The sequence below is a fragment of the Lolium perenne genome, chromosome 2 (genome assembly GCF_019359855.2).
Source record: "Lolium perenne isolate Kyuss_39 chromosome 2, Kyuss_2.0, whole genome shotgun sequence".
Taxonomy (NCBI): domain Eukaryota; kingdom Viridiplantae; phylum Streptophyta; class Magnoliopsida; order Poales; family Poaceae; genus Lolium; species Lolium perenne.
Window position 1 is genome coordinate 61826466 of NC_067245.2, and position 17181 is coordinate 61843646.

The 17181-nt window shown below is 42.0% G+C and overlaps 3 protein-coding genes across 3 annotated transcripts; all 3 read left to right on the forward strand.

The window, feature by feature from the left end:
- The first annotated feature begins 1732 nt into the window (after window positions 1-1732).
- On the forward strand, window positions 1733-3943 carry LOC139835160 (uncharacterized). Its single transcript, XM_071825120.1, has 7 exons — window positions 1733-1832; window positions 1957-2035; window positions 2261-2329; window positions 2729-2792; window positions 3401-3440; window positions 3611-3713; window positions 3854-3943. The coding sequence occupies exons 1-5, from the start codon at window positions 1739-1741 to the stop codon at window positions 3425-3427; spliced, it is 333 nt and encodes a 110-aa protein (XP_071681221.1). The 5' UTR covers window positions 1733-1738; the 3' UTR covers window positions 3428-3440; window positions 3611-3713; window positions 3854-3943.
- A 1931-nt stretch (window positions 3944-5874) lies between these two features.
- On the forward strand, window positions 5875-8109 carry LOC127332755 (uncharacterized). Its single transcript, XM_071825121.1, has 5 exons — window positions 5875-6386; window positions 6563-6651; window positions 6722-6802; window positions 7049-7433; window positions 8001-8109. Exons 4-5 carry the CDS (start codon window positions 7066-7068, stop codon window positions 8107-8109), a joined length of 477 nt encoding a protein of 158 aa, XP_071681222.1. The 5' UTR covers window positions 5875-6386; window positions 6563-6651; window positions 6722-6802; window positions 7049-7065.
- Window positions 8110-10995: 2886 nt separating this feature from the next.
- On the forward strand, window positions 10996-11651 carry LOC127330037 (uncharacterized). Its single transcript, XM_051356400.2, has one exon. The coding sequence runs from the start codon at window positions 11049-11051 to the stop codon at window positions 11475-11477; it is 429 nt and encodes a 142-aa protein (XP_051212360.1). The 5' UTR covers window positions 10996-11048; the 3' UTR covers window positions 11478-11651.
- Window positions 11652-17181: the final 5530 nt, after the last annotated feature.

Genomic DNA, 17181 nt, shown 5'->3' on the forward strand with positions numbered 1-17181 from the left:
TGTTGATTTTTGCTGGCAGACCTTCTATAAACAAGATGGTATATGTCCTTGCCATGCTCTATGAAGAAAAGGGATTCCATGTTTGTGCATGTGATATTCTCTAAACTGTAGTTCTCTCTTATTTAGCACAAACTTAACTATCTCGTGATGTTTCAGGCATTATCTTCTATGGTTTACCACAGTAGTAAAAATGTTGTTTGCAGAATAGTTATTTGTCACAGTTTATCCTGTGTGGAAGTTGTAATTAACGACTCCGGGCCCATTTTTGGCTGAGATTTTGGTTTTGGCAGTGGGATGTACACCTAGCTTGGCATGTACATCTTGAATCAAAATGGCAAGTACATCTTGAATCAAAATGGCAGGTACATCTTGACATGGTTGTTTATCACATGCGTGATTTGAGGAAGATGCACGGTGATTTGAGGAAGATGCACGGTTTTTCATCTTGAATCAATGCTGAGTTTCGGTTTAGTCATTGCTTATTTCGGATTATTTCTGATAAAACTTCATAATGTGCAGACATCCACGTGATAGATTGATGATTTAGTTTTATAGCATACGTTGCTTACCAATGTGGTTCCGGTAAAGCTTGACATGTTATAGAAATTGTGAAATATTTAATATCAATGGACAATACCAGGAAATGGGAAAACAAAATCTCATGGCAAAAATGGAAGGCAAATATAGTAGAACAGTGAATACTCTCCGCATTAACTTTGAATGACCAATACATGAAAGATCGTCTTACAACTATTTTGGTATGAAACATCCTGTATAATTCTGTAAAATTTATAGGGATAAGAAATAAATGCCATATTTGATGCGTATATAGCAACTCAAGACATGAACAATCACCAAAAATATAGATTAAAGCACCGAAATAAATTATTTATTAAATTACCGTCCTATAGGTCAGCATCCATTGACATATTAATACGCTTTCATTTGCACTTGCCCGATAGCGCAACGGGTCATCTAGTTTCTCCTATAAATGTTCCAAGAGTACCCGCCTCCAGGAGGCCTCAAAAGGGGCAAAACCATCCTGGTCGTCCGATTTACCCTGTACAGTGAATTCGCGAACCCACCTTTCACCCTGGCCGTTAGATGCGGTATTTTCTTTTTCGACCTGACGCTACTCATTAACGGTCCATGACACTCGGGCCCGAAAGCGTGCGGGGCCGCCAACAAGAGACAGATACGGCAGCATTTCGCGTCGCCTTCGTTTTCTTGGACGGGTGAAAACCTAGATGACGTCCCCCACCTCCTCTCCTCCTCCCCCAATCAGCCGCCTCCTCCAATCCCCTGGCTCTCCCATTCCTCTCCCTCCCGCGCCGCCATCGCCGTCTCCTCCCGGCGACGGCGCATCGACTGGCAGCGGCGACGGCGCATCCCCGGCTTCGATTCCCCTGCCAGCGTCGCTTGACGCGGGAGCCGGCGGCTGCAGGGACCGCGCGTTGAGCGACGGCGGCTGCTGGACGCGGCAGCAGCGGTGGCACGCGATGCGCGCCAAGCTGGCGGCGGCGACCTTCTGCGTGGCCACAGAGTGCGGCGTCGAGTTCGGGCGTGGAGAGGCTGTGGAGCTGGTGCGGGCCGTCGGGGGGAGAGCGCGGGGAGGAGCAGGAGGAGGGAGCGGAGGAGCACGCGGCGTGGCGCCGCTCCTTCTCTTGAGCAGGCCGGCCCTGGATGCGGTCAAGAAACCTGCAGCGGTGGCGCCCATCGACCATCACTGACGAGCGCGATGGAGGCGGACGAGACGATGGTGGTGGCGGGCGAGAGGAGGCACTGCTGGAGCGCGTCCTGTGGAGGGTGGCGACGGCCAGTCTTTGCACAAGGTCAGAGAAGAGCATCCCATTTGACACAAATGAGCTCTTTCTCTCCCCCTGGGAGCATCATCTTCTCTTTATTTTTACTGACTCCTTTTGATTCCTACCACCCTAATTTTATTTTATTTTGCAGCTAGAGTTTGGATGTCTAGGGATTCACCGAGAGCGACAACAACCACCATTGGCCTTCGTGGACTCCATTGCTGCCCCAGGTGTGCTCATCCTCTTCTCTCTAGCTTTTCCCTGTTTATTCTCATGTACTCTATCCAACTACATATGATATTTCTCAAATATGTGCGCTCTCTCATCAGGTTGCTTGTTTTCTCTGAATGTTAATCTTAAAATTAAAAAGGCCGAACTGCCAAAAAGAGGCCAATGCTTGATTTTGCTCACTATTCAGATGCCTATGGTCTATAATTGTTGTGTTTTGATTGCAGTTTCGTTACCGGGTTTGCTTTGGCACATAGAGTGCTTACAGATCAAGCCCTCTACTTGGCTGCTTTGAGGTGAGCCCTTTCAGTCCCTCCGCTTTTTAAGCTGCTGAGTGAAACCAGGACCTTTCATATGACAATCAATTCTGCCATTAATTTATATTTGTGTAATTTGTAGTTTCAGCTACATTGGTCTACCCTCAAATTTAATTTTCTTCGCATGTTCACCAAATTGAATACTGATAATCTTTGTAGTTATTTTCAGTTTTGTTTAATCTATCTCGCTTTTTTGCCTCTAGATTGGTTGCGTAGTAAGCAATAATGACTAGGAGTAGCATCTTTTTACCATACTTGTTTCCCCTGTCCAAGCATGCATCTTATGGTTGGTGTGTGATTTGAGCTGACACATTAATTTACTGAAAATAACATATATTTTGTGTGCCGGTGACATCGGCTGGTGTTGGTTGGGGGCAGACAACGGCATGTTCTGCAGCTCGGGGAGTCGTCGGCGGCGGCAGATGGGTCCTGCACCTTCAAGGTGTTGTGCTGCCTCTCTGCTTCCTGATTATGTTAATTAGGCCATGTGTGCTATGTTGGTAATATTTTTAGTAGTGCTTCTCGCATACTGGTTTTTACACTTCACTTTATGGTGTTGGAAATATAAATAGTGATCATGAAGATATCAATAGGAGATGAATCAAGGAAACTTAGTTTGTATACTTTAGTTTATAGTATATTTTGGATCATTTGTGGGAGTGAGTAGTACTTTCTTGCGGAGGCCCGGAGGTGGCGGCGGCCAGAATGGAAGGGCCTGGACCTCACAGCAGCTCATGTAAATAATAGGGTTCTTTCAAGTAATGGATGCAGCTCATGTAAATAATAGGGTTCTTTCAAGTAATGGATGCACTCGGTTTTCTATTCTCTTGTGATAGGGTTCCTTTTGTTATGCACATGTCAGCAAGTAGGATATATTAATGGTTAGTCGACCTTGTCTGAATTTGCCAGTGCGAGCTATATAACATTTACTTTATACTCCATGCTCTTAGGCTTGGATAATTAAATGTTAGTTCTCAATTCTTTTCTATTCTCTTATGATAGGGTGTCTTTTGTTATATGTATGCTGACTTCTTTATTTTGATAATGCAGTTTAAATATTTCCTTATGATGCAGTGAGATAATATGCCAGGTTTGCCTCTTTGTAGTCCACTCAATTTGAGAATAAGTATGAGTATGTAGTGGTCCATAGGATTCTTGTCAGTTCTGTTCTATTTGCACTACTATCACAGTAAACCTGAAATTGTAGTTATGTTCCATTTTGTTTGATATATAACATAGACATTATTGTTGTTTTTTCAGCTAAAGCAACGGCAACTCCAGGAAAATCGTGTGTTTGCTGCTGCTAATAAAATGCAGATCCAATTAGTGTCCGTCAGCTGTGCGGAAATACGAGTATCTCCAGGTGACTCTCCTGAATATGCTTGCCATGTGATTAATTTAAATTACTTTCTTGCCATTGCATATCTGAAATTTCTTTTCGCTTATGATGGGCTTACCTGTTGCTTTGCATTATTGGTGACCATTGATGTTTTCCTTGTGCAGTGGAGTCCATACTCGATGGTAGGCTTGATGGATATTGCAAGTGTGCTTGGACTGGTTTCTTGCGGGAAGCACCCTCAAATTGATCCTTGGTTAGTTGTGTTCCATTGTTTTTCACTGGCCAAAACCCAGGGATGGTCAATATGAAGCTAACTCTGTACTACCTTCTTTTTTGGGCCTGAATTATCATATCATTCCCCTGAATTTAGTGCACATAACCTGATTTGAGTTTGTCGTTCAACCTATAAGAGAGAAGGTTGTGTAGAGAGTTGCAATTGCTTAGCGTTCAAATTTGAATGAATATATGCAGCCATCTCTGTGTCAGTACAAAATGATATTAGTGAACTGAGAACAATATGCAAGAATCACTAGAACAACACTCGAACGTGCAATGTTGAATCAGCTGCTTGTAAGGGGTCAGATAAATAAAGCAGATTGCTGGGCTTTAACTAGGCTCAAACTGGACTGGATGTATTAATTTAGGCCGGTCAGATAAATAAGGTTATTGTTTAATCCGTGGGTACAGTTCAGCGTGTATAAATTTAAGAAGCAACTAGGTCAGATGTGCAATTAACATGTAGGATGCAAATGGATATCAGTCAACCCTATTTATTAAAACATTTGACTTCACTTCTCATATGGGTTTGGTGTTAACAGTTACATGATTAATTAACACTCAGTTCTTGATGTTTACTTCCAACTAAAAAAGATAGCATGATAGTATGAATTTACTTCAAACTGAACTGAAACAGAATTGTGATAGATTTGTAGGATAATCTCTCTCTCTCTCTCTCTCTCTCTCTCTCTCTCTCGGGTGTGGTTAATACACAAAGGTAAAATTTGATAAGTTCGTCCGCAGTGTATAACCTTCATTAGTCAACATGGTTCAGTGTGTGCCGAGGGCAACTGCATCATTTTTTATGAATTAAATTTAGCATCATTTTATTGTTTCAAAATGTGCTGATGGAATTATTTCAAACTTTACCGCCAGGAAGCACAAATGCAGTAAGTTGGTAGCTGCTTGGACCATCTGCTTCTTGCAGTACCAAGTTAAAACGAATTTATGGTTCTTGTGTAACCATCTCACTTAAATGAGGGAACATGAGAGGTGTTTGTGGTCAGTAGACTTCTCACTTGGCACCCAATTAATATTCTTGCACTGCTTTCACTTCTTCATTTACATGCACACCACTTTGCTTTCTCCGGATACCATATAATAATAACAGCTACACATTTCAACATGATGCCATATAAAGCTTGATAAAATCAATCTCCGGAAGAATTTTTTTCTCTACCGAAATCTGAAGGAATTATATAAGCATGTGTTATTTAACCATTGTTTGAACCTAAAGTGATGAAGTATCCTCACTTGGATACTTCTTTTCACCAATAAGCATTTACTAGCCAAACTTCATTGTAATAAGTGCTTTATGCCAGGATGTTTGTTTCATTTTAATACAATGATTTCGTAGCACTGACACTTTTATTTATAGAACTATGTTTCTCTAATAAACTTTTCACTATGCATAGTATTTCTGCCCGTACAGACAGGAAGTGAGATTTCTAGGGTTAGGCCAAGAGGAAACTAACACATTTAAGAATTATTCGGTGCCTCAAGTCAGTTTCTCTAGAATTTGATGTAGTACAGGAAAAGGAATGGATAACCCATGCCTCAACAGCCTAGGTGATTAACTCTTGCAATCACATCCTACACGCAACACACTATGGGAGTCAAATAACTTATGGCCGGTGGCAGCGGCGGCCTCTCCTCCAGTTGCAACAGCGACTCAGGGGCAGCAGTAGCTTCGATTAAGAGGGTAACATATATGGCTGAGGTCGGAGGAGATCGAAACACGGAGGCGCAATCATGAAACGCTAATAAGAGGCGGCGATGAAAAAAGTTGTTTCAGGCTGATGGTTCCCTTTTGATTTTTAGCTACTCTCTTTTCCTTTGGATGTCCGTTGAAGTGATGAAGTATAATAGTTGCATTCCCTTTGTTTGTTGCATCGTGCCTATAATTTGTCACAGTTACCCATATCTATTTTCTTGGGTACACAATGACAGAATGTGGGCGTTAATATCATTTGTACAATTAATATCTATTTTCCACTACTTTGCATGTAAAAACCATTATATGTATGACCTGGATAACTCTAGACTACTTATAAGAGTTTACTGATTTTGTGTTTTACACCATCACCTATAAGGATGCCCCTGGATTATGTTCCTATCCATACAATACTTTCATTCTCTGCGCTTCAGCTAGCTAACATAGTTTTTTCCCTTTTTATTTATTAGCCTCAAGGTCAGTAAAGCTTCAGTTTTTGCTTGCTTCCATTTGTTCTCATGTCTCACAAATTTAAATTGGTCATTTGATTGATAAGGTTTGTGGTGCCTGCTGATTGTTAGATTTAACAATCGTTCTATACAAAAAAATAATTGTTGCAAATTACGTGACTTATGTGGATAAATCATCCTTTTCCTCGTCCACGATTTCCCGGGCGTCAGATCCGCGAGCTCCCATATATTTTCCTGGTATTTTTCTTTCTTTCTCCCGTCTCCTCAAGATTTGCCTGCTGCTACTCAGATTTCCCAAACGTGAAGGGGTTTTCCTCAAGATTTTCTCAAGGAGTTTTCCTCAAGATTTGCCTACTGTTGTTTCAGATTTTCTCACGGTTTGCCTCAAGATTTGTCTACTATTTCTGTTTCAGATTTCCTCACGATTTGCCTCAAGATTTGCCTACTGTTGCTGTTTCAGATTTGGCAGAGCATTGGTTGAGGAAACACCTGGAAAGAAAAGGTACTATGCAGTTACATTTATCTTGAGTAAACACATGTTTGGTTCCAACCGTTTTAGTTTCCTATCACAGGTTTGTTCAAATTAAATCACCGGAATTTCGTGGACTTGCTTAGACTGTGGCGAAGGCCATTCTTTTACTAGCGTAGGGCAGGTAAGAGAGCAGCCTCAGCTTGAGAAATATTAGATAGGTGCAATATACTTTGTTTAGCCCATATTCTTTTCTTGGCCATTTGCAAATTTTATAGTCTCAGCTCAAAGATTGATTAGGCTGGGGCAGGTAAAATAGCATTCTTTTAGTGCCAAGATACTGTTGGTTTTTTAGTTTTCAGAGTCTACCTTGTTTATTTCTTCCAGATTGCGTGTTATGGTTTTTCTAATCCTTGTTTATTTCTTCCAGATTGTGTGGGAGAAAGGATGCTTGTTGCAAGAATGGGCATCTTGTTCTCGTGCCCGGCCGACTACTATGACCCAATGGAAGAAGGCATCCTCGAACCGTCGGCGAGCTCTGGCGGCCTCAGGGCCTTGGATTCCAGCAAGCTGCTCATACAGTGGTCGCTCAGTTTCAAAAGGGCACAACTCGACGACAACTACCCCAGCTCTCTCCAGGTGGAGACCGAGATCTCAATCAAGACCGCCGACATTGCCGCCATTGCACCAGACTCTTCCCCTGCCACGGTGGTGCCGCTCGTGCAGAGAGCTCTTGCCATGGTGATGTACACCGACGGCGGCCTCGGGCGCGGAGAGCCCAAAGCACGAGGCGGCGGCGATGTGAGGCAACAGAGGTGACCTCCCAATTAATACTTCTGGTGGTATTACTTTTCAGTTTTTAAGCGAGATCAGCTATTATGTGAATATACTTTTTCTTAAGTCTCCTGGTTCGTTTAATAATGACTTTTATTTGCTGACATTTATAGAATCATGACAATATTAAATAACAGTATATTAGTAAGGTTTTGCATAGAGATGGGCATCCGTATTGATTAGTATAAACTTCTGTAAGTTCATAAGGTGTTGTGAAACTGTGGTTCTTTTATGAATCAAGGTTTTTCCCGGGCTACAAAAAGGTATATACTTTGATCGAGACAAAGAATTACTTTGGTATGTCCTGCCAAGGCATAATAATAGAGCAGGTGCTAAAACCTCACGCATTCCTCAGTTAATTTATTCCTGCAGCTAAGGAAGATGATAGTGTTTTCTATACATACATAGAGATCTCTAGGCATCCCTTTGGTTTAAAACTTAAATTTACCCAAAAAAATTCTTCGAAAGAATACATGCTTCCCTTTTTTAGGGTCTTGTGTCTACCTAATTTTGTTGCCTGATTTTCTACTTGTTGTTTCTGTGTGTAGCATCATGAGGCAGGCTCTCAAGATGAAGAACGGGAGGAGGAGCGCCGGCTCAGGAAACCTGCATATATTTTTCATGGATGCCTTTACATATTCTATGTTAGGTTGGTAATAGCACACCTTTCTTAAGGAAGTGAAGAATTTAAAGTAACTTTTTTTTCTCAAAGAAAAAATCTCCATATATTAAATTGTGGCTTTATTATTTGGAAGCATGTATGTTATTAGTTATTGTTTAGTTTCAGCCTTATTGTGGAGGAAGAGGTCGCGTCAATGTGGAGACTAGGCGAACTCAAGTGGTCATCGACTTGCCTCTACGCTAGCCAACACCCTATCAAATTGAGAAATTTGAGGTATGCAATCTGAATTCTTGATGAGTTTGAGTATTGCTGCTTGGAGTATGGCCAGTGTTTCTATGGTGATGTGTTTCACATAGGATGGTAGCCTAATTGGAAATGAATCATTCGTGTTCTTAATTTTCTTGTATCTGTTGTTGGTGTGTTCTGAGCTAAGAAAATATAAATGCAATTAGGCAAGTTGCTTTCATCAGTTCTTGGAATGTTCTAATTAATCATCTAAAGATAAGATAAGCCGGTTATAGTTAATTATGATTATTTGTTGCCTGCCAAATGTAGACTACTAATGATCATTCATAGGATGGATCATTGTAGCTCTATGTTCGCCACAGTTTTCATGAATAAAAATTCCATGTTTATACAGTACCCCAAGCGATCTATTAAAGCTTGACAATCGTTTATCCAGCCCTCAAACTAAAATAGACAATTAGACATGTTTTTTATCTTTCAATTTAGACCTAGCTCCTATACTTCATATGTTCTATGTATCTGATCAGATCTGTTCGTTGTTCCCCAGATTATTTTTGTGGTAGCATGTAGCCAGGTTGAACCTGTAGTGCTATATCTGTTGCTTAACTTAGTGAGAGGCCTATTTCTGTATTTCATATCTTGCTCAGGGAGGTTTTTCTTTTTGCACTTTTTTTCTTCTTTTTGGTGGTGCTTTTTCTACATTATTATTACTTTGCTGGAAGTTGTAAGATTATGCAACTACCGTGAGCATTACACATTTGTAAATCTGTTTTGATATGTTGTGCATTATCGGTGGTGCAGTTGTGTTTTGTCTGAATTTTCGACTGAATCTCGGGATCTTTGTGAGAACGAAAGCACCAGTCTCAAAAACTGCCAAAGACCACTTGTTGTTGGTGGTCGTGTTCACAGAGCAATTATTATGGTTCTTGGAAGTTGAACAAGACAACGGAAATAGAAATGAGGTTCCAAGTCATTAGCCAGAGTACCTCATATGCTTGCTCTGTATGCGATCAGCTATGTGTCTATGTGCTCTGTTCTCCCATCTGTTTTGTGCCATCTTTTTTCCTTTCTGTTTCCGTATGGGTATGTTGTCCTATCTATTTTGTGCACTATAGTTTAATTAGCAAATTTCTGTCAAATCTGAGAGCTTTAACTGTTTTATAAGAACAACCTGATCCGATCTCATCCTGGACTGTGTTATGGATATTAGCTAAATTCTATAGAGTGTACATAGGAATTCCACAACTTGCCATTTTCAATATACTCAGTGTTTCCATCCATCCATGTTGGAATATATGCTATACTTAATGTTTCTATCTATTTATACTGGAATCTATGCTGTAGATAGCTAACGAGGGATCTATCAGAATGGTTACAATATTATCTCGCTTTTTCCCCACGTTTTTTGCCCACTAACCTACAGAAATATCGAGCTTCACGAACTCACTTGATTTACCCACTAACCGATTTGCTATATCTTACTTACCTTTCAGCTTCAACATCATTGTTGTATTCTTACACTTTCATAGATTAAGATACCATGCAGATATAACTCTACCATTGATTGATAGAGGTCTTAAATTGTTGTACAATTTGTTAGAAGTAGGATAGCTTTGGTACTAAGCTAATTAGGCAGTTATTAAGATTAGCTTAGGTCCTAAGCTAAGTAGTCAGATTTGTCCAAACGCTGTAATACCGAAGAGGTGCCTTTGTAACCGCCTTATTGGCGTCTGTTCGGTGGATATATATACCCCCAACAATCATCAATGAAACATCACTTGATTCTCTCAATCATTAGTTCCTAAACACAATTAACATAAATTCGGCCGAGGATGGCTGCACCATCACGGATGCCAAGTGCGTCTAAGGGGCCGGAAAAGGAAAAGGAGGGCGTACAAGGGGCAGAAGGAGCCGTCGCATGGGAGCAAAGTGAGTAGCCAAAGGAAGGTGGAGGGACCATCCAGGACATTTTCTCCAACTCACGCCATCGGATGATGTTATAGCTTGCCTGAACAGCCACCCAACCCGAATGCCCTCCCTTTACCACTACGGTGATGACAACGACAAGAAGAGTAGAGCTCCGCTCTGAGCCTTCGATATTAAAATAAGCCAAAACTTATGGCTCAAATTCTGATTGAATTCTGCCTTTGCGCGATAGCGCAACGGGTCATCTAGTGGTTACAAAGCAAAGACTACACGGTTGTCCAATCCACCACGGACTAAAACTCCACGTGCAAAACCTATGTAGTACAATACTCGAGCTCTAGAACTTCCATTTGGAGGTTATTTCTAGCAGAGGCTGACCAGCGACAACGACAGCCGAGTGTGGTGTACAAACCTCTGCATGTTCTCTTCCCCGATCTGACACGGCGTTTGGTCTTAACAGCTGGCCTAACAGTGGTTTGTAATCTCATGGTGTCCTTAACTGCAGCTGTAAGGTCTCGAGAACATATACTCATTCTGTGTTTCAAAGAAAAAAAACTAATTCCTGCATTGCTCACCCAGATGGTAAGCAGATACAAGATAGCCAGGCATTGACCTGAAAGGAAAGGGCACACAAGAACGGGAAATGCAGGCGAGTAGGTGACCAAAGCACTGGAATCTCGCGAGATACTAGCTTCTTGGGAGTCTATAAGTAGCACGCAACACCTGCTATCTCTCCCACATCCAAACGACACCGCCATAGCTAGCTAGCTGTACAACAATAATCACAGAAACGTCCGGCAACATGACTTCGAGAAAAGCCACTGTCCTCCTCGGCCTGCTTCTCTCGTCTGTTGCCATGAGCGGCGCTGTGAGGACCTTGCAGGAGGAGACCGCTCCGACCAAGGGCGAGGAGCACAAGCCCGAGCTGCCACCACTCCCCAAGGTCGAGCTGCCTCCGTTCCCGGAGGTGCACCTGCCACCTAAGCCCGAGCTACCCAAGGTGGAGCTGCCGCCGTTCCCGGAGGTGCACCTGCCACCCAAGCCCGAGCTGCCCAAGGTTGAGCTGCCGCCGTTCCCGGAGGTACACCTGCCACCTAAGCCCGAGCTGCCAACGATCCCGGAGGTGCACCTTCCAGCCAAGCCGGAGTTACCCAAGGTGGAGCTGCCACCGAAGCCCGAGAAGCCCACCATCCCCGAATTCCACTTCCCGAAGCCAGAGGCTAAACCATGAGAATTGTTTCAACTTGTGTGCTCTTCTCACTCTTGTACAGTTATATCCGTTGGTCGTGTTGTATTTTCTGTGTGATTGTTTCCCCGGGTTTCGCACGGGCAGTCTTGTGAGGTATATACGAGCAACCACTGAAGCACTTATCTATGTCGCATGTACTTAGCTCGGATTTACTCACGTACATGTACAGTTCAGATGGATGCTTTTACATCATTAAATACGAAAAAGTTGTGTTAATGTTACCTTTTTTCCTTTTTCTCGAAAAACTTATGTGATAGGTTGAGCTCATATATAATTGTTATATCAACAATTCTGTCTGGAAGTTTGATCTTCACTTCACATTATTTTCATCGACAAAGCAATACAGCATAGAAACCTATATATATATATATATATATATATATATATATATATATATATATATATATATGAAAACAATATTCTGAAACCAGTGAGCACCACCTCACCCTATATAGGCGCGGACCCGCACGAAAAAAGAAAGAAACAAGTCGCAAAAACAAACCCACTGCCCACGCACGAACCCAACCCGTGTGCTTCGATCCCAATCTCCCGTGTTCCCCACCTTCCTGCCTCCCGCCGCCGGCCACCCAACCGCCGGCCTGGAGATCCCCGCGCCACCGCCTGGAAGCCCACCGCGCCGCCGCCTCAAGGTTCCCCGCGCCGCCGCCTTAAGGCCCGACGCGCCGCCGACCAGACGACCCTCGCGCCGCCGCCTCCTGGACGGCTCCGCTGCCGGTCGGTTCCCCGCGTCTACGGGCTTCCCTCGCGCCGCCGGCCGGGGCCCTCGCATCCGGCCTCCCGGCACGCCACGGAGGTCGCCCCTCGACGCAGGCGGTCCTTCCCCGCAGCTCCTGGACGCCGACAGTCCTGGCAGTGCTCCGCTGGCCGCTTTCCCTGCGCGGCGCTGGCTCCTTCCCCTGAGCACCTCTCAGCGCCTTGCATCGCCGGCGCGGGCCTGGAGGTGGCCCTGGTCCCAGCACTCGCTGTCGATCGATCATCAGTTCATCACCATGCCGCCTCTTCTGCAATTGCTGCAGCCGGATGAATGGACGGGAAGTACAGGTCACGGAGATGGGTAGTACAATGCCTACTGCCTTTGCCAGTTCCTACTTCGTTTTGTACCTAGTGCATACAGTAGTTCGTACATGGTAGTTGCAAATCTGTTGCAATTAACAATTGGTCTTCTCTTTGCTTTGTACGCATGAAATTTGACATGCCATGGTCGTTTCTTCAGTAAAAATCAACACAAGCAAATCGTCCATGGGACTGCCCCAGCTCGATGCTATATCTGCATTTTCTGTTGCTTGCCTTGGCAGTACAGATAACTTCAGAAGAAAAGTGCACCCACTGTTGCTTGGAAAGTACACAAAATCATCCGATCTTTGTATGATGCAAAACAGGCACCGCAGGTTGTACGATGCAAAAATGGGCCATCGTCCAGTCGTACCAAAGTTGGACGAATTTTGTGTTGTGTGCAGCTATTGCGTTTTGCTTGGTAGGATAGGTACTGTAGCTTCTACCTAACATACTTTTTTCTACAGCTCATGTAGCGTGGACAAGAACCGACTGTTGCTGCTAGTTTAGTCTTTGATTCGAACGACAACAATACACGCATTCACACTAGGAAGTACAATCGGCATAAATATCATTGTCTTGTTTTTTTCTTAGACCTAAACGTATGTTAGCTGTCTGATAGAAGATAGACATATGTAGCATGGACGTGAATTTTCGACAGAAAAATTAGTTCTAGCAGTGGACAGATAATTGTCGCACATACGCTCGCCGACAGTGTTGGTCTTCGGCCAATCGGCTGGGTGCTCGAGGCACCGGAGCCGCACATAGGCCATAGTTATTCCTTCTCGTCATCCGACACCACCGACTTGACTTTCCGGTGTTGTATATGTCCAGAGGAACACCACCGAACTGGACCACAGCCACTTCTAGGATCCGTGTTGACGCAGACTTATCTGAAGCGTACACTATTGTACTGCTCAAATTCAGTGGGAGCAGTTAATGTTCTTCTTATTGTTGGAATGTAGCAGCAACACAGTGTGATTCTCGAAAAGATTATTGCCCAAATTTAGATTTGCGTACTGCTCAAATTTAGCAATAGGTCAAGTCGCATAGGTGCAGGATTTCTAGTTTCCGAAGTACAAGTAAAAATAGGAAGGAAAGTTCACGGGAAAAAAAAAGAAAAAGAATCTTTTGCTGTAGGCAGCATACATGTTCACTCTTAGTGGTTACCAGCTGTAAGCAGCAGACATGTCACGGGAAAATAGAAGAAAAAAATTCCAACAAACATGTATTGCTGCCTTGTATTGTTGCATTTGTTTGTGTGTGTGAGTATGTGTTGAATCTACTCGATCGTGTGCGTGTGCTTGCATCGACCAACATTATATTTATCCTAAACATTGTTGTCTTTTACTACGTCTAGTCGCATTTAATCGACGCTGGTCTAACGCCTACACGCTAGACTTGCCTCAACACCGCGTTGATCTATTCAGATCGGAGGGAGTAGTTGTGATTGATTCTATCCAACTGTCTTGATTTTAGTTTTGGTGATATTTTATGTCGCCAAGCAGTACACTTGCATCCGACATGCAATACACATAACTTGTAATGAGTATCATTTTTTTTCGGGGAGGGCATGGGTATTAGGTGTAAAACATTTGACGTTAAATACATTCCTAAAAAACTGCATGGGAAGTGCTAAGAAGTACAGACAAGATTTAGTGGGAAGTATAATATCTGAATGTAGAAACACCAAAATAATCCCATCATTAGGGAGGAAGTTTAAATACTTGACAACGATAAGTATAACCATTTGACACGAGTAGTACATGCACTTACTATATGAAGTACAAGAAAGCCGACAAAATCCAAATGTAGAAAAAACAAAATAACCTCGTCACCCGCGTGGAAGTTTATATACTTGACGATGAAGTACAACCAGTCGACACGAGCAGTACACCCACTTAATATAGGAAGTACAAGAAAACCGGCAATATCCAAATGTAGAAAAATAATAATAACATCATCCGCGAGGAAGTACAAGCATTGATTCCGAGAAGAACAAGCAGAGACTACAAGAAGTACAAGCGGTAATTACAGAAACTACAAAGTATCCAAAGAAAATACTCCCACATAAGTTCATATAGCAACGGTGTGAAGTTCAAAGATTAAGATCCAGGAAGTGCAGAATCCCGTAAATAGAGTGTAGGGACAATCTAAAATTATCATGCCGAAGCACACATGTTTAGTGTTTGCAAAACACACTAGTATCAAAAAAAATTAAGGGAAGTACAACCACGAAGTACAAGAAGTACTAGGGCATGTCGCGGGAAGTTCATATGCGTGTGGTTGTGCTGAGCATTTTGTGTGGTCGTGGACCTCAAACGGACACCATACGAGAAAATTATAGTTGTTTTAATGAACCATTTCGTGAAACAGCACCGAGAAGTACAACCATTCGACATAAGCAGTACACCCAATTAATATAGGAAGTACAATAAAACCGACAAAATCTAAATGTAGAAAAACAAAATAACACCACCACCCGCGAGGAAGTTCAAATACTTGACTGCGAGAAGTACAACCATTCGACATAAGTAGTACACCCACTTAATATAGGAAGTACAAGCAAAAAACAAAATCTAAACGTGGAAAAAACAAAATAATACCACAACCCGTGAGGAAGTTCAAATACTTGACAAAGAGAAGTACAACCACTCAACGTAAGCAGTACACACACTTACTATAGGAAGTACAAGAAAACCAACAAAATTTAAATGTGGAAAAAACAAAATAATCCACAAAATTTAAATGTGGAAAAAACAAAATAATCCCGTCTTCTGTGAGGAAGTACAAGAAGTGATTCGAAGAAGTACACATAGAGACTACAGGAAGTACAGGCGGTAATTATAGGAACTAAAAGTATTCAAAAAAAATACTCCCACATAAGTTCACATAGCAAGGTTGGGAAGTTCCAATATTAAGATCCGAGAAGTGCAGAATATATTAAATAGAGTGTAGGGACAATCTAAATTATCATTCTGAAACATACATGTTTAATTATTGTAAAACACACAAGAATCCAAAAATTTCCGAGAAGTACAACCACGAAGGCCATGAAGTACAAGGACATTTTGCAGGAAGTTCAGATGTGCGTGGTTTGTGATGTGCATTTTGTGTGTCCATAGACCTTAAACGGACACCGTACGAGAAAATTATTGTCATTTTTCTAAACACTTTCGTGAAACAGTGCCGATAAGTACAACCGCATTGCCCGATAAGTACAACTTCATGTCGAGGAAAGTTCAATGCTCTGTTTTTACGGGGCGGAAATCTATTGTCCAAATCTCATCGATTTGATCAATGAACACCTCAATCATTGTCACCAAAAGCTTTATATGGTAGAGTATATGTCTAATTTCATTACCTACAACATTTTACAACAAATAAATGGATCTAATCCATCAAATTCACATTGTTATCCCACAAAATATATCGAAAACATGATACCAAAACTTCTAAAATTAGATTTAAACTGTTCGGATTAGCAAAAATGGTAGATACGAAAAAGATGTGCCATTTTGACAGCTTTCCAACCGTATATCATTTCCATTATTTAAATATACTGCATGGAAATCGTGGGGAAATCATTTGGTGCCCGTCACATAAAATAGGCGGACAGTAATTCGAGTTATTCTCTTAAACTGTAATAAATTAGAGAAAACAATTGGAATAAGAAAGTTGCGCCTAGTCCATAGCTTTCCAACGCCATATCATTTGCATCATTCCGACATACGGTTGAAACAAATCATCCAAATCACTGTCCGCTCATTTTTTGAGTACGTCCGAATTTCGGTATTTTCAAAATTGTTCAAAAACTGTGAGGATTTCGAAAAAACATAAAACATGAAAAAGCTGCGCAATTTCATTATCTTTCCAACGGTATATCATTTGCACAGTTTCGATAAGCGATTCGAAAGTCGATCTAAAAGTTCGTTTTCTGGTTATTAGAAGCGTTTTGGTATTTTCAAAATTAAATTTAAACCGTGCAAAATCGGTGAAAAGTGTGAACATGAAAAAGTTGCGGTTTTTCATTATCTATCCAACGGTATATCATTTGCATGGTTCCGACAAATGGTTGAGAAATTCGAGGTATAATCAGTACCTCTGAAGAAAACGGGAAGTTCAGGTAAGTTCGACAGAAAGTTATATATATATATATATATATATATATATATATATATATATATATATATATCGACGCGGATTTGCTACCAAGGGTGGTAGCTATGCATAGCCTGGAAACCGTTGGATAGTGTGGTTCCCAGTTCCACCAGGTACAGATCAAACAAAAAGCAATTCACCCCGTGTGACGGCGTCATGTTCTTTGAATCTTTCTCGCGCAACACGAACGGTTGAATTATAGCGAAACAGCAATAAAAACAGCGCTGCAAAAAAACCGTAGTTTTCATCACTGAAAAAAGGACACCCCTGTCTTGGTGTGTATGCACCATTTTTTTCCCGTATTGCAGCGGTTGGCAATTTGTTACTCAGTGTGGTCTGATTCCAAAACTCTCATGCGGTATGGTTGGCATCTGTTTGCGTCCGACTAAAAATACACGAAATGCATGGCGTTTTTTATCCGTGGTTCACTTTCCGTATGTGTTATCATCTG

Bases quoted from the DNA above. Each gene is read 5' to 3' on its own strand.
- LOC139835160 (XM_071825120.1), top strand. From the start codon at position 1,739: ATGGAGGCGGACGAGACGATGGTGGTGGCGGGCGAGAGGAGGCACTGC. The intron at 2,036-2,260 runs GTGTGCTCATCC...TTTTGATTGCAG, and splicing joins GGACTCCATTGCTGCCCCAG to TTTCGTTACCGGGTTTGCTT. The intron at 2,330-2,728 runs GTGAGCCCTTTC...GGTTGGGGGCAG, and splicing joins CTCTACTTGGCTGCTTTGAG to ACAACGGCATGTTCTGCAGC.
- LOC127332755 (XM_071825121.1), top strand. From the start codon at position 7,066: ATGCTTGTTGCAAGAATGGGCATCTTGTTCTCGTGCCCGGCCGACTAC. The intron at 7,434-8,000 runs GTGACCTCCCAA...TTCTGTGTGTAG, and splicing joins GGCGATGTGAGGCAACAGAG to CATCATGAGGCAGGCTCTCA.
- LOC127330037 (XM_051356400.2), top strand. From the start codon at position 11,049: ATGACTTCGAGAAAAGCCACTGTCCTCCTCGGCCTGCTTCTCTCGTCT.